The sequence below is a fragment of the Pan troglodytes genome, chromosome 20 (assembly GCF_028858775.2).
Source record: "Pan troglodytes isolate AG18354 chromosome 20, NHGRI_mPanTro3-v2.0_pri, whole genome shotgun sequence".
NCBI lineage: Eukaryota > Metazoa > Chordata > Mammalia > Primates > Hominidae > Pan > Pan troglodytes.
The window spans coordinates 50,604,786-50,621,507 of NC_072418.2; the positions used below are offsets into that span (position 1 = coordinate 50,604,786).

Below are 16,722 nucleotides of genomic sequence, written 5' to 3' on the forward strand. Positions count from 1 at the left end.
CGGGTTGGGGAGGGAAGGGGCTCATAGGCCATGGACCTGGTGACACAGGGGGAGGAAGCCTGGTGGGGCTGGGATGTGGAGCAGGTGGTGAGAGTACGTCCTCACCACTTCTTAAGCAGCGAGAGCCCGGGAGGCGCCTCCCTGGGGACACTCCCCACAGCCAGCCCCTGAGAGGTAGAGTAATTGGCGTGTGGGGCTCTGGAGATGCATGTGTCTCTGTGCTGCAGGGAGGGTGATCCGTGAACCCTGGAAAAGTATGTGTCACATTTCTTACCCACATGCATGTTTTGGCGTGAAACATGCGTATGTCATCAGATTTTTCACAACTTGATTCAGCAAATACACCCCAGCCCACTGTGGGAGGTCCCTGGCCAGGGCTCTTCATAATGTCACTGAGCACTGGGGATGGAGGACTTGGGGGTGGCACTGAGGAGGCCCCTGTTAGGGGAGTTCAGAGTATGCTGTCAGGGTGAGGGGCTGTGAACCAGCTGAGGGTGCATGTAAGATTTTATATGTGGGGTTTTTGGGTGGGAATGGTGACCCGTGGCAGTTGTCACATCGTCAGTGAGGTTTGGGACCCCCTACCCCAACAAAAAAAGAGGGTAAGGGAACTCCACGGTCCTGAGCTGTAAATTCCCACCATTCAGGGATCAGGTCTTCTTTTCCATTGTGTATTGTGTGTGTCATTGGGAGGAGACGGGGGCAGAGGGTGCAGGAAGTAATGAAGGGATGAGTGGCTGGAAGGATGGGTCTGTGTGGGTATTTGGCAGAAGGGAAGGAGGGGTGCTTGGATGGAAGCTTGGAAGGATAGAGGGATGGGTAGGTGATGGATGGAAGGATGGAGGGATGGGTAGGTAGATGGATGGAAGGATGGAGGGATGGGTAGGTAGATGGGTAGAAGGATGGAGGGATGGGTGGGTAGATGGATGGAAGGATGGAGGGGATGGGTAAGTAGATGGAAGGATGGAGGGATGGGTAGCTAGATGGATGGAGGGATGAGTAGGTGGATGGATGGAAGGATGGGAGGGATGGGTAGGTAGATGAGTGGAAGGATGGAGGGATGGGTAGGTAGATGGATGGAGAGATGGGTAAGTAGATGGGTGGAAGGATGGAGGGATGGGTGGGTAGATGGATGGAAGGATGGAGGGGTGGGTGGGTAGATGGGTAGAAAGATGGAGGGATTGGTAGGTAGATGTATGGAAGGATGGAGGGATGGGTGGGTAGATGGATGGAAGGATGGAGGGATGGGTGGATGGATGGAGGGATGGGTAGGTAGATGGATGGAAGGATGGAGGATGGGTAGGTAGATGGATGGAAGGATGGAGGATGGGTAGGTAGATGGATGGAAGGATGGAGGATGGGTAGGTAGATGGATGGAAGGATGGAGGATGGGTAAGTAGATGAGTGGAAGGATGGAGGGATGGGTAGGTAGGTGGATGGAAAGATGGAGGGAGGAAGAGACTGATGGCTAGAGGGAGGAAAGAGGAAGCTTTGGAGGGAGGGTTGGCTAGTTAAATGTTTCTGAGGGCTGGTTGGATGTTTGGAGAAATGTTTGGAAAGATAAAGAAGTGGATGGATGGATGGATGGATGGAGGCAGGGAAGGGAGGGATGTTTTGGAGGGTTGGAGGAATATTTGGAGGGGTGTTTGAGGGGAGGGAAGGCTAGATGGATGGGAGGGTGGATGGGTAAATAAATACAGAAAACACCTGCTTCCCCTGGTGTCAGTTGGGACTAACGATCCCTTCCCTATGGGGGTGGAACAAGCTGACATTGCTGAAGTGCTCAGACAGTGCCTGGCACCTAGCGAGCACTTGACAAATGTTAGCCATCCTCATCCTCATCATTCAGACCATAGGGCTCAGCCTTGCCCCGGTGGCTTCTCTGACTCAGAGCGCCCCTCCTCATGAGCCCCTCTCCCTTGCTTCTGCCTCAGTTTCCCCACCACCCTCCCCTTCCTTGGGAACACATTGCAGACATCTTCAAGGGTCACCCAGAGCCTTGAGCCACAAAGCCCTTCTTGTCTACACTGGCTCCCTCACTCCTTCACCCGTTTATATGTAGGACAGACCCCCACCACACGCCTCATGTCTGGGGAGGCAGGACAGCAGGGTGGTGAAGAGCAGGGCTCAGGAGCCAGGCTTCCTAGGTTCCAGGCCTGGCTCTGCTGCCTGCTTGCTGGGAGACGGAGGATGACCCTCCCGGTGCCTCCAGTTCTCATCTGCAAAGTACGCCAGTTCTCATCTGCAAAGTACGGGCCATGTGACCCCTCCTGGGATACCCTGAGGATTAGCTTAGTGTGTGTGAGGCATGGTCAGGACTCACTTAGTCTCGGTTGAGATCATCATTATCATCATCAGGTGCTGGGAGAGTTGGAGTGGGAGGAAAAGGACCCTGTCCCTGGTCAGGGGTTTCTGGCTGGGAGGGCACCTGGGAGGTATTCCTTGTCCCCATCTATCCCCATGGACTCAAGGGAACAGAAACTCTGACCCCCTCTAGCGGGCTCCCCTGAAGGGAGGGGGCCAGGCAAGCTGCCAAAATCTAACCTTGTCTCCCTCGCCCTCTTCCTGACCCCACCCCATCCAGTGGCGATGGATGATGAGGATGGGAGATGCTTACTAGACGTGATTTGGTGAGTAACGGGCTCCCCACCCCCTGCCCTCTGTCTCAACCCCCTCCCTTCCCTCCCCTCCCCAGCTCCTTACCTCCTCAGCGTCTCTTCCTCTTCTCTTCCAGTGACCCACAGGCCCTCAATGACTTCTTGCATGGATCCGAGAAGGTAAGCATGGGCGCAGGGAGAGGCATTCCCTGAGTGGGGGGCTGTCTAATTGGGAGTGAGGGACAGGGAGAGACATGTCCCTTTGATGAGGTAGCCATCTGCCTTGTGGCTTCTAACGCCAGGCACTGGAGTTACGGCCATGAGCAAAACTCATGGTAATCCCCTGTCCTCCTGCCATGGACACCTCCTTGGGAAACAAAGAAACCAGTCACTAATAAAGGTAATGGTGAAAAGGACCATGTAGAGTATGATAAAAAATAATAATGTCATTTGCACAATGAAAGAGGTTTAAAAGAAAATAAATGGGTCCCAGGGGCTTCTTTAGATAGTGTGATCAGAAAGGGTCACACGAGGGAGGTAACATTGAAGGTGAGACCTGAAGGATCACAGGGAGGTAGGTGGCCAGGCCCGGTGCTCCTGGCAGAGGGAAGAGCAAGTTCAAAGGTGGGAGAGAGCTTGGCATGGTTGAGGAACAGGAAGGAGGCTGATGGGGCCAAACTGAAGGGAAAACTAGTAGGAGGTGAGACTGTAGTAGGTAAAAGTCACCAGGTTATGTAGGCCTGGAAGCCCGATAGAGGAGTTGTTATTTTTATTCTGAATGTGACAGGCAGCTCTGATGGGCCCTTAAACATGAGAATGCCATATTTGATTTGCTTCTCAGAGAACGGAACAAAATGGGGAAAAGTAGAAGTCTGTTGAGCTCTGAGCAGCTGTATTAGTATCTATGGCTGTGTAACAGATTATCCCAGCATGCAGTGCCTTCAACAATTGTTAGAGCTCTTGCAGTGTCTGAAGGTCAGGAATCTGGGAGCAGCTTAGCTGGGTGGTTCAGGCTCAGGGACTCTCATGAGGTTGCAGTCAAGCTGTAGGCTGGGGCTGCAGTCACCCAAAGGTTTGATTGGGGCTGGCAGATGTGCTTCCACCAGGACTCATTCCTGTGGCTGTTGGCAGGAGGCCTCAGTTCCTCACCACGGGGGCCTCTCCATAGTGCTGCTTGAGTGTCTTCACAGCATGGCAGCTGGCTTCCCCCAGAACGAGTGATCCGAGAGAGGACACAGGAGGAACCCGCAGTGCCCTTAATGACCCAGTCTCCAAAGTCCCACACCCTTCCTCCCATCACACTGTATTCACTAGAAGCTAATCAGTCAGTCTGGCCAGCACTCGGAGGGGAATTGAGCTCCACCTCTTGAAAGGAGAGGTTTCAAATAATTTATAGAGCAGAGGCATGAGCAATGGGATGATGGCAGCCTGGGCCATGGTGCAGGCAGTGGGGGAGGCATGTGGCACTGGATTTGGGATCTATCTGGGAGGTGGCATCAACTAGACTTGCTGGTGGACTCGATGTTGAGGGGGAGAGAGTGTCCACCATGGCTCCTGGATTTTGGCTTGAGCAACTGAGTGGATTCTGGTGCCATTTTCTGAAGTTGGGAATTTGGGGAAGATTCCAGAAGTCCAGGTGGTGCTGGTGGATGTACAAGTTGGGGTTCTGGAGAGATGTCCAGATGGAACAAGAAATTAGGGAAGCCCGAGCCATGGACATACATTCACTGGGCACATACGTGGATGCCAGGGCCTGTTCTGGGCACTAAGGATGGTGCTAAGCATCTGAGAATGCCCTGCCCTTCCAGAGATGGCACCGCATGGCTTGTCAGGTGCCCGGATGGTAGGTGTGCCAGGCACTCAGGCTGCGTTGGGAAAGGAGTACTTAGTGAGAAGGGACAGGAGCTATTGGACCACGAGTGACCACTCCTGAAGGCTGTGCTACTGGAGAGACTGGGGGGGGCAGTGGCAGGGCGCAGCTTGGGCAGAGGCGTGAAGGCAGGATTCCGGAATTCGAGGCAGTCACGGCAGGATCGCTTCGCAGGCCAGGCTCGGGGACTCAGTGCTGGGGATGCCTTGGGTTTTAGGCAGGCACCCAAGCCCCTGCCTTTGGGGCCTCTTTTCGGAGGCGAGTTTCCCCCATACCCCCAGCCCTCTCCCATCCCAACCCTTGTCTTTTTGTCCTGAGTGACCCAAAATTGGTTTCTGCTCCAGAGCATGGGCCTGCCCTGCTGACTTTTGACCTTGGATGGGGCGGGTCTTGTTGCAGCTTGACAGTGATGACCTCCTGGATAATCCCGGGGAGGCCCAAAGTGCCTTCTATGAAGGTCCTGGGGTAAGTGCCGTGGCTCCCGATCATTGCCTGAGCTGTTGGGGCTGCCAGCGGGAGGAGGGCCCTGAAGCCAAGAGGGGAGGCTTGGGCTCATCTCCTGAGGGCTGTTGACAGGAGGAGGGCGGGGGTGGGCCACCCAGGGTGGCTGGACCACCCTGGCAGTGCAGGAGGGAGCAGAGCTGGGGAACCCTGTGGGGGGCCGACATGGACAAGGCTGACTGTGCCTTGCAGACCCCTCGGGGAAGAGGTGAGGGTCCCCGAGGCCTTGGGGCCCTGGGGCGGCTCATGCAGAGTGGTTCTGGGGAGCTGAAGCGGATGTGGGTTGTGGGGTTCACAGGGGCACTCCTGGAGAGCAGAGGGCTGGGGGAGGCCTGGGGTCCTGCCCAACTCAGCCATGGCAGGGTGTGACCTAGGGGAGGGGCCTCCTCACCTGCAGACTTCAGTCTTCACCTGGGCAGTGAATATGGGTGCTGAGAAAAGCCCAGAGTGGCCAATGCAGAGGACGTTTATTGAGCACCTACCGTGTGCCTGACTATGCCGGTCCCATGACTAAGTGCCAGTTGTCCACACCACGGTGGGCACCTCCTTCCTCCTTCTCCCTCTTCTGTTGCTGCTTTCCCCCCTTCACCTTTTCCTCCCCCCACCTTCCTTCGGCCTCCCCCCTCCCCGCCTCCCCTTCCTCCTTCCCCCTCCTCACCCTCCCCGCCTTCCCTCTTCATCATCAGAACACGCATTCACCAAACACTTAATATACGACCAGCCCTTCCTTGTCATCTTCATTTAGTTCTCACAGCTATAATATCATATTCCAAATAGCTTATCTTTCATAATATAAATGATGAGGAAATGCAGTAATTATATAACGTTGGTCTATTTACAGGCCCAGTAACAGTGGTGATCCTGTTACTATTTTGTGATCACACTTCTTACCACGACCATCATTTTTGTATACCCTAAGATCCCCATTCAGGTTCTAAACACTCTCCACACGTGACATCAGTGAATTTTCACAGGCATCCCAGGAGGCAGGTTGGTTGTGACCATCTGGCAGTTAAGAGCTCAGGGGGTTACAGTGGCCTGCCTGGTCCTCAGTCGGTTGGAGGCTGAACCAGAGCCCTGTCTGCCTGCCACTCCCCGCCACTCACCAGTGGTTGACCCAGGCAGTCCCCTCGTCTGTGAAATGAGGAAGGGAGCAGCACCCGCCTCATGGGACTGTCACCAACAACAGCATGGAGAATCACAATAATAATGAGTGATGATGATAGATGCTTCTCGAGCACCTGCCAGGGGCCGGGTGCTACCGTGAACCCTCCATGTGGATTTACTGAGAATCCTGGAAGCTGCAGATTTTGATGGGTTATCTGGTCAGTATTGGTGGAGATGGAAATCTGTATCATAGGTATTGTTTGTGGGGCTTTCCACACATATGCCTGCAGATATTTTTCCATGCGTGTCCTGGGTTGCAGTCCAGGATAGCATGAAAAGCACTTAAAAAGCATTGAGGCTGGGCACGGTGGCTCACGCCTGTAATCCCAGCACTTTGGGAGGCCGAGGTGGGCGGATCACCTGAGGTCGGGAGTTCGAGACCAGCCTGACCAACATGGAGAAACCCTGTCTCTACCAAAAATACAAAATTAGCCGGGCGTGGTGGCACACGCCTGTAATCCCGGCTGCTTGGGAGGCTAAGGCAGGAGAATTGCTTGAACCCGTGGGCGGAGATTGTGGTGAGCCAGGATCACACCATTGCACTCCAGCCTGGGCAACAAGAGTGGAAACTCTGTCTCAAAAAAAACCCAAAGAAACAAAAAGCATTGAACTCACAGTGCGGTTGGCACAGAAGTTCACAAATGGGAGCCACTGCTGATGTGAGCTTTACTCCACCAGAACTACGACTGCTTGTCAGAAACCTTTAGGGCCAGGTGTGTTTCAGAATTTCGAATTTCTCCAATTCTGGAAAAGTGGTGCCATATGTGTGGTGTGTGTCATGTCACACGCTTGCCTTTCGGCGGCCAAACTTGGGATGTCACATCATGTGGATAAATGGATCCCACCTAAAGTGCCATGTTGGTTCTGGTCAGGTTTTGCTGCCAACAGAGCTATGAAAACAGTCTCAGTTCTTAGAGCTTTTTGGGTTTTGTAATTACAGATAAGTGTTGTGGGCCTATATCACTATTTAAACAATAGTTGCTTGTTTTTATTTATTTTTGTTTTGTTTTGTTTTGAGATGGAGTCTCACTCTGTCACCCAGGCTGGAGTGCAGTGGTAGGATCTCAGCTCATTACAGCCTCCACCTCCCAGGTTCAAGCCATTCTCCTGCCTCAGCCTCCCGAGTAGCTGGGACTGCAGGCACATGCCACCACGCCTGGCTAATTTTCGTATTTTTAGTAGAGATGGTGTTTCACCATGTTGGTCAGGCAGGTCTCAAACTCCTAGGCTCAAGTGATCCGCCTGCCTCTGCCTCCCAAAGTGCTGGGATTACAGGTGTGAGCCACCATGCCTAGACTTTATTTTTGTTTTTTGGGCGTCAGCTGGTAGAGATTGGGGGACAGCACCCCCGCGGGCTTGGGCTGGATGGGCATGGGCGTGCGATGCAGGATCACGTTGGGCGCCGGGACCAGTGGTGACAAGCTGAGGCCCGGGGCCACCACCAGCGGCTTTCCTGAGGGTGCCCCGCTGGGTCTTACTCTTGTCACTTAGGCTGGAGTACAGTGACACAATCATAGCTCACCGTAGCCTGGAACTCCTGGGCTTAAGAGATCCTCTCACCTCAGGCTCCCAGAGTGCTAAGATTACAGGCGTGAGTCACTGTGGCCTTGAACAGTAGTTTTTTAAATTACATTTTACTGATGGGTACAGATGAAGAATCTGAGGTCAGATCAAGCACGCCCTAGGTTACACAGCTAAGCCTTGGCAGAGCTGGGATTTGATCCCGGGTCCAGCCACTTGCAGGTGGAATGTTCTTTTTTCTTTTCTTTTTTCTTCTTCTTTTTTTTTTCTTCTCAAAGTCTTGCCCTGTCACCGAGGCTGGAGTGTAGTGAAGTGCTCGTAGCTCCACTCTGCAGCCTCAAACTCCTGGGCTCCAGTGATCCTCTCACCTCAGCCTCCCAAGTAGCTAAGACCACAGGCACATGCTGCCACCCCTGGCTAATTTTTCTTTTTAAAAATTTTTTTCTCACTGCGTTGCCCAGGCTGGTCTCAAACTCTTCGGCTCAAGCCATCCATCCTCCTACCTCAGCCTCCCAAAGTGCTGAGATTACAAGCGTGAACCACCATGCCAGGAGGGAATGTTCTTTCTTGAACGTGGCTGCCCTGTCACCTCAGCATTCTTTGCGGCAGCTGTGGCCTGAGCGTAGCCCCTTGCTAACCTCAGCTCTTTCCTTCCCACCTTTCCTGGCCTGCAGCTCCATGTGCAAGAAGCTTCCGGCAACCACCTGAACCCAGAGCCCAACCAGCCGGCCCCCAGTGTGGACCTAGACTTCCTGGAAGATGACATCCTGGGCTCTCCTGCGACAGGGGGCGGCGGCGGGGGCAGTGGGGGCGCTGACCAGCCCTGTGACATCCTCCAGCAGAGTCTCCAAGAGGCCAACATCACGGAACAGACGCTGGAGGCTGAGGCTGAGCTGGACCTGGGTCCCTTCCAGCTGCCCACCCTGCAGCCTGCGGATGGCGGGGCAGGCCCGACGGGCGCTGGAGGGGCGGCGGCCGTGGCTGCGGGGCCCCAAGCCCTCTTCCCAGGCAGCACCGACCTGCTGGGGCTGCAGGGCCCGCCCACCGTGCTGACCCACCAGGCCCTGGTGCCGCCCCAGGACGTGGTCAACAAGGCCCTGAGTGTCCAGCCCTTCCTGCAGCCTGTGGGCCTGGGCAATGTGACACTGCAGCCCATCCCGGGCCTCCAAGGCCTGCCCAATGGCAGCCCTGGGGGTGCCACGGCGGCCACGCTGGGCCTGGCGCCCATCCAGGTGGTGGGCCAGCCCGTCATGGCGCTCAACACGCCCACCTCCCAGCTCCTGGCCAAGCAGGTGCCCGTCAGCGGCTACCTGGCCTCGGCGGCTGGCCCCTCGGAGCCCGTGACGCTGGCGTCGGCCGGTGTCTCGCCACAGGGGGCTGGCCTGGTCATCCAGAAGAACCTCTCGGCCGCTGTGGCCACCACGCTCAATGGGAACTCTGTGTTCGGAGGCGCGGGGGCCGCCTCGGCTCCCACCGGGGCGCCCTCGGGACAGCCGCTGGCGGTGGCCCCAGGCCTCGGCTCGTCGCCACTGGTCCCGGCGCCCAACGTGATCCTGCATCGCACACCCACGCCCATCCAGCCCAAGCCCGCGGGGGTGCTGCCGCCCAAGCTCTACCAGCTGACGCCCAAGCCGTTCGCGCCCGCGGGCGCCACGCTCACCATCCAGGGCGAGCCGGGGGCGCTCCCGCAGCAGCCCAAGGCCCCGCAGAACCTGACGTTCATGGCGGCGGGGAAGGCGGGCCAGAACGTGGTGCTGTCGGGCTTCCCCGCGCCTGCGCTGCAAGCGAACGTCTTCAAGCAGCCACCGGCCACCACCACCGGAGCGGCCCCGCCGCAGCCCCCCGGGGCCCTGAGCAAACCCATGAGCGTCCACCTCCTGAACCAAGGCAGCAGCATCGTCATCCCCGCCCAGCACATGCTGCCGGGCCAGAACCAGTTCCTACTGCCTGGCGCCCCGGCGGTCCAGCTCCCGCAGCAGCTCTCAGCCCTGCCGGCCAACGTGGGCGGGCAGATCCTGGCGGCCGCTGCCCCCCACACAGGTGGACAGCTCATCGCGAACCCCATCCTCACCAACCAGAACCTGGCGGGCCCACTGAGCCTGGGCCCCGTGTTGGCCCCCCACTCCGGGGCCCACAGCGCGCACATCCTCTCCGCCGCTCCCATCCAGGTGGGCCAGCCTGCGCTCTTCCAGATGCCCGTGTCGCTGGCGGCGGGCAGCCTGCCCACGCAGAGCCAGCCAGCGCCCGCCGGGCCGGCCGCCACTACTGTCCTCCAGGGGGTCACCCTGCCCCCCAGCGCCGTGGCCATGCTCAACACCCCCGACGGCCTGGTGCAGCCGGCCACCCCTGCCGCTGCCACCGGGGAGGCCGCGCCTGTCCTCACGGTGCAGCCTGCCCCCCAGGCGCCCCCCGCGGTCAGCACACCCCTGCCCCTGGGCCTCCAGCAGCCGCAGGCGCAGCAGCCCCCGCAGGCCCCCACCCCACAGGCCGCCGCCCCGCCTCAGGCCACCACCCCCCAGCCCAGCCCTGGCCTGGCGTCTAGCCCGGAGAAGATCGTCCTGGGGCAGCCGCCCTCTGCCACCCCCACGGCCATCCTCACTCAGGACTCCCTGCAGATGTTCCTGCCCCAGGTAAGCAGGGCGGGGCAAGGGAGCAGGTACCGGAGGAGGCGGGTTTGGGAGGAAGAGGGGCCCTGGGGCGAGGCGCCAAGATCCAAAAGTGGATGCCACTGTGGCAGCTGGTGGGGAAGGTCTCAGTCATGGCACAGGTGGCCCCTAAGAGGAGGCCCGAAGGGTGAGGGCCCTGGCTGAACTGGCAGGAAGATGGATTGGCAGGTTGGCTGACTGACAGACGAGGGGCAGGACAACTGTTAGGCAGTGAGAGGGACTGGCGGACAGACAGACAAAGAGAGGGACCAGCGAACAGACAGAAGGGTAGGCACTGGCTGGGCTGCTGACAGATGGAGAGGAGAGGGACCGGCAGGGAGAGGGACTACCTGACGGACAGAGAAGGGCAGGCACTGGCTGGCCTGCTGACAGACAAGGAGAGGAATCTCAGAGAGAAAGTGGACGAGACAGGGACAGAGGGACAGGCAGGTGGGGCAGGAGAGAGGCAGGGCAACGTGGAGCTGGCAGAGGGGCCAATGGGAGCTCAGAATGGAGCAGGCTGCTTGGGTTTCGGCCTCTGTGCCTGGCACCCTGCCTGCCAGGCTGCCCACTACCCCATTCTCTGGAACCCTGGGAGCGTCAATAGGGGCAGGGGTCTCGGGTGGGGAGGTCGAGGGCCTGTGGGGGCGGCTTTCTGATCCTGTGCGGGCTGCCCGTTGCAGGAGAGGAGCCAGCAGCCCCTCTCCGCAGAGGGCCCCCACCTCTCCGTGCCTGCCTCGGTCATAGTCAGCGCCCCGCCTCCCGCCCAAGACCCAGCCCCAGCCACCCCCGTCGCCAAAGGAGCTGGCCTCGGCCCTCAGGCCCCCGACAGCCAGGCTTCCCCGGCTCCGGCCCCCCAGGTAGAGGGACCCCAGCAGCCTGTGTCCGCAGCACAGACCCAGCCTCGCCCCTCCTGCCCGCTCTCCCGCTCCTCGCTCTCCGCCCTGCCTGCGTCTCTGTTCTGCTGACTTGGAACACAGAGCTCTCCTTCACCCCCCAAGTGTCTCCTAGTGATCATGGATGCCTGAGACCAGGGCCGGCCCTGGGGGAGCCCACGCGCTGCAGGAATGCAAGACACACACGGAAGGAAATCTGTTCTTTCCTAAAATTATAATTTTCAAATCTGAATAAGTAATACATTCAGATAATTCACATTTCAAACGGTACAAAAAGATGCATAGTGGAAAGCCCCCGTCTCCTGAACCGTGGCCTCCTGTTGTCCTCCCAAGGTGGTTTCTTGCATTTGTTATCTGGATAGGGAAACAGAATCAAATATGGATTCTTTTCCTTCAATTTTTACAAAAAGGGTAGCATCTTCTGCCTGCAGTATTGCATCTTTTATTATTTAAAAATTGATCTTGGAGACCATTCTTCATTCTCTCTCTTTTTTTTTTTTTTAAATGGAGTCTCACTCTATCACCCAGGCTGGAGTGCAGTGGCGCGATCTTGGCTCACTGCAACCTCCGCCTCCCATGTTTAAGTGATTCTCCTGCCTCCACCTCCCGAGTAGCTGGGGTTACAGGTGCCCGCCACCATGCTGGGCTAATTTTTGTATTTCTAATAGAGACGGGGTTTCACCATGTTGCCCAGGCTGGTCTTGAACTCCAGACTTCAAGTGATCCGCCCGCCTCAGCCTCCCAAAGTGCTGAGATTACATGTGTAGGCCACTGTGCCTGGCCCCATTCTTCATTCTCTTGTATGACTGCGTAGTATTCCACTGTGTGGGTGTGCAGATATTTATTTAGCCAGTCTAAATTGTTGTTAGGTTTTTAGGTCACTTCTGATCTCTAGCTATTATGAACAAGGCTGCAAAGAATGCCTTTGTATGTATGTCGTTTTGTAGGGTAAGTTCTTCAAAAGGAATTTGCTGGCTCTAAAGGCATATGCATTTTTATCTCTGACAGACATTGCCAAATTGCCGCCTGTGGAGTGTAAATTAGTTTAACCTTTATCAGCAATATGTGGTTGTGCCTTTTTCCCCCCGCCCCCCGCAACCTCACCAGTATGTTGAACTTGGCCAATCTAGATAGGTGAAAAATAGTATCTTGTTTTGTTTTCATTTGCATTTCTTTTATTGTGAATGAGGTCAGGCAGATTTTCATAAGAGTAAGAGCCATTTGTACTTTCTGTTCTATGAAATTGCTCATAGCCTTTGCCATTGTAAAATCTGGGTTGCTGTCATTTTGCTGTAGATTTGTAGAAACTCTTTACATATTAGGAAAATTAGCCTTTTGTCTTAAAGTAATAACCATTATGCTTATGAGTCATAACATAACAGGTTAGGGAGGGCTACGTTCTTTTTTTTTTTTTTTTTTTTTTTTTTGAGTTGGAGTCTCGCTCTGTCGCCCAGGCTGGAGTGCGGTGGCGCGATCTCAGCTCACTGCAAGCTCCGCCTCCCGGGTTCACGCCATTCTCCTGCCTCAGCCTCCCGAGTAGCTGGGACTACAGGCTCCCGCTACCACGCTGGGCTAATTTTGTATTTTTAGTAGAGACGGGGTTTCACCATGTCAGCCAGGATGGTTTCGATCTCCTAACCTCGTGATCCACCCGCCTCAGCCTCCCAAAGTGCTGGGATTATAGGCGTGAGCCACCGCACCTGGCCTACCTTCTTATTCTAGAGCAGTGAATGTGGTACTCATTCAAAAAAGACCAGTGGATAGGTAGGAAGAGGAGAGTGTGACAGTGACAAGGGCAGGATGGCAGAAGTCAGCACGGGCTTTGACCTTGAACAGCCATGGTTTCACTTGCACGCTCTCCCACTTACCATTTAACCTTCAGCAACCAGTTTTTCATTCCATCAGCAGGTGCCTAGGCAGGCTGAGGGAGCACTTAGGTGGAGTAAACGAGTTACTATATGCTTAGCACAAAGTAAGCACTTGATAAATGTTTGCTTTTATTATTATTATTATTTTGAGGGGGACAGAGTCCCACTCTGTCGCCTAGGCTGCAGTGCAGTGGCAAGATCTCGGCTCGCTGCAATCTCCACCTCCTGGGTTCAAGTGATTCTCCTGCCTCAGCTTCTGGGTAGCTGGGATTACAGGTGCCTGCCACCACGTTTGGCTAATTTTCATATTTTTAGTAGAGATAGGGTATCACCATGTTGGCCAAGCTGGTCTCAAACGCCTGACCTCAGGTGAACCACCTGCCTCGGCCTCCCAAATTGCTGGGATTTGCAGGCGCCCGCCACCATGCCTGGCTAATTTCTGTATTTTTAGTAGAGAGATGGGGTTTCGCCATGTTGGCCAGGCTGGTCTCAAACTCCTGACCTCAGGTGATCCACCCACCTCAGCCTCCCAGAGTGCTGGGATGACAGGTGTGAGACACCGCGCCCGGCCTAGCGCACTCTCATTTAAACCTCACAACCTCCACCAGGTAGGTGGTAGCATCTCATTTTGCAGGTGAGGAAACAGAGGCACAGGGAGAATAATTAGCTTGCCCAAGGTTGCACAGCTGGCAAATGGTAGGGCCTGGATTAAAAACCCTGGGGGCTTATTGCTGGAAACACCTGAAGTCTTGAGAAAGCCAGACCTGGGTGTGAATCCAGCTCTGCTTAGTGGAGCTCTCTGAGGCATGGATTTTGCATCTAAAATGGGAATAAGGCCAGTGACCTGACATGATGGCACTGCACAGAGCCAGCGCTCAGTGAACAGACACTTACTGTTAGCAGTTGCAGTAATGATGCTGTAGCTGAACTTATTTTTTTGGAAACAGGGTCTGGTTCTGTCGTCCAGGCTGGAGTACACTGGTGCAATATTGACTCCTACAACCTCCGCCTCCCATGCTTAAGTGATCCTCCCACCTCAGCCTCCGAAGTAGCTGGGACTACAGGCATGTGCCACCACGCACAGCTAATTTTTTTTTTTTTTTTGTATTTTGTTTTGTGGGGGAGATATGGGGTCTCACTATGCAGCCCAGGCTGGTCTCGAACTCCTAGGCTTAGTAATCCTCCCACCTTGGCTTCTCACAGGGCTGGGATTATGGCGGTGAGCCACTGTGCCTGGCCACGCGGATGACCTTTGAGAAGGAAGCTTAGTGCGCACAGGCAGGTGTGCACACGAGCTGATTCTTAGTCACACACAGAGGCTCGGCGGCACAAGGTAGGGCCCTCCGCAGTAGCTGTATCTGCAGCAGTGCCCAGCATGACAGAAGGTGGTCATGAATGTTTGTTGGGTGAGCAAATGGATGGACAGATGGATGGCTGAATAGACGGACGGATGGATGGCATGGGTGGGTGTGTGACTGGGTGATTGGCCAAGTGTCCCTTGGTGGGGACAGAATCATCCAGATTGGGAACCGCTATCCTGTGGATATGCAGGAATGCACGGAATAGCAGTTCCCAATCTGGGTGATTCTTACTGTTTGTAAGAATAGTGGTTCCCTTACTGTCCGAACTCCAACCCCTGCACTCGGAAGGAACTCTGTGCTCTCTCTACCCAGATGGATTTGGCAGCCTCTATGTGTGTGTGTGTGTGTGTGTGTGCGTGTGTGTGTGTGTGTGTGCGCGCGCGCATGCGTACATTTTCCCTTTGTGTTAACACAAACAGAAATGCAAAGACTGTTCTGCATCTGGCTTTGCTTATTTAGCAACGCATCTTGGAGCACTGGCTTTCAGACCTTTTTTTTCCTTGACCCACCACCCGGGATAAGAATTCGTTTTTTTTTTTTTCTCTGTCACCCAGGCTGGAGTGCAGTGGCACGATCTTGGCTAACTGCAACCTTCACCTCCCAGGTTCAAGCGATTCTCCTGCCTCAGCCTCCCGAGTAGCTGGGACTACAGGCGCACGCCACCGCATCCAGCTAATATTTGTATTTTTAGTAGAGACAGGTTTTCTCCATGTTGGCCAGGCTGGTCTTGAACTCCTTACCTCAGGTGATCTGTCTGCCTTGGCCTCCCAAAGTCCTGGGATTACAGGCATGAGCCACCATGCCCGGCACAAGAATTTCATTTTATGTCACCACCCAGGACATGCATACATATATGTATTTGTATATATACACATATCACTGAAACAAAAGTTTCATGAAATATTACCTATATTACAATGTGTGATACACATCAATATTTTCTATTTTGTTTCCATTGTTTTTTCTGGGGTTAGCAGGGAGGCATGGAGTCTCCCTCTGCTGCCCAGGCTGGAGTGTAGTGGCACTATCTCAGCTCACTGCAACCTCCACCTCCCAGGTTCAAGCAATTCTCCTGCCTCAGCTTCCCAAGTAGCTGGGATTACAGGAGTGCCCCACCATGCCAAGCTGATTTTTGTATTTTTAGTTGAGACAAGGTTTCACCATGTTGCCGAGGGTGGTCTCGAACTCCTGACCTCAGGTGATCTGCCCACCTTGGCCTCCCAAAGTGCTGAGATTACAGGCGTGAGCCACCGCGCCCAGCCTCTACTGTTCTTTTTAAGTGCTGGTTCCAACTCCCTAAGATGACTTGAGCCATTACCAGTGGTTACTATGTGTAGGGGTGTGTTTTTATTTTTGGGGGTTTTTTTGCAAGCTACCATCTGGGAAGATTGCTGTGATGTGGGAGTTAGGAAATAGGACTTGGCCACTTACAGGCCCTGTGACCTTCAGCAGGCTGCTTGCCTCGCTGATGTACCACGGTGTCCTTGCCTGCAGAATCAGAATGATAGGAACAGCGGCTACTTTGTAGAGCTGTGAGGGTTAAATAAACTAATATCTGTAAATTAATAGATGTATATTAACATTAAAATGTTTTAGAACAGAGTTGGGCATGTTGAAAGAGCTATGAAGGGAAAGAAGCCAGGCAAACTTTCTTTTTGCTTATTTGATTTTTATTCATTTATTTGTTTATTTTTCTGGGCAACTTTCTATAAAGAGGCAATAGTAAACGTTTCAGGCTTTTGCGGGCCATATGGTCTCTGTTATTATAGCACAAAAGCAGCCACAGACCGTATGTAAATGAATGAACACGGGAGTGTTCCAATAAAACTTTATTTAAGGACACTGAAATTGGAATTTCATGTAATTTTTGCAAGTCACGAAATAGTATTCTTACGATTTTTTTTCTTCAACTGTTTAAAACTGTAAAAACTATTCTTGGCTTTTGGGCTATAGTTTGCCTCTTTCTTTTGATGTCTTTATTGTGTTTTGTGATATGGACATACCATGATTTCTTTATTCAGTCCCCTCTTCAGGAATACTTCAGGTGGTTTATTTGTCATTGTTAACAAACAAAACTCCTATAAGATATTCTTGGCTGAGCGTGGTGGCTCACACCTGTAGTCTCAGCACTTTGGGAGGCCAAGGCGGGCAATCACCTGAGGTCAGGAGTGTGAGACCAGCCTGGCCAACATGGGGAAACCCCATCTCTACTAAAAATACAAAAATGAGCCAGGCGTGATGGCGGGCACCTGTAGTCCCAGCTATGCTACTTGGGAGGCTGAGGCAGGGGAATCCC

At 54.4% G+C, this 16,722-nt stretch overlaps 1 protein-coding gene across 4 annotated transcripts in view; it reads left to right on the forward strand.

Annotated features, from left to right (window-relative positions):
- The window catches only part of BICRA (BRD4 interacting chromatin remodeling complex associated protein), a 97,943-nt gene that overhangs the window by 65,739 nt on the left and 15,482 nt on the right, over window positions 1–16,722 (forward strand). For 2 of the 4 annotated variants that reach the window (XM_003316479.5, XM_009435938.5), the window contains exons 3-7: window positions 2,585–2,630; window positions 2,735–2,777; window positions 4,867–4,932; window positions 8,331–10,286; window positions 10,985–11,161. In XM_003316479.5, the coding sequence (XP_003316527.1) occupies window positions 2,590–2,630; window positions 2,735–2,777; window positions 4,867–4,932; window positions 8,331–10,286; window positions 10,985–11,161 (2,283 nt within the window). In that variant the 5' untranslated portion in view covers window positions 2,585–2,589. The remainder of the gene's footprint in view (window positions 1–2,584; window positions 2,631–2,734; window positions 2,778–4,866; window positions 4,933–8,330; window positions 10,287–10,984; window positions 11,162–16,722) is intronic. The other 2 variants (XM_009435940.4, XM_009435941.4) reach the window with 2 other exon arrangements.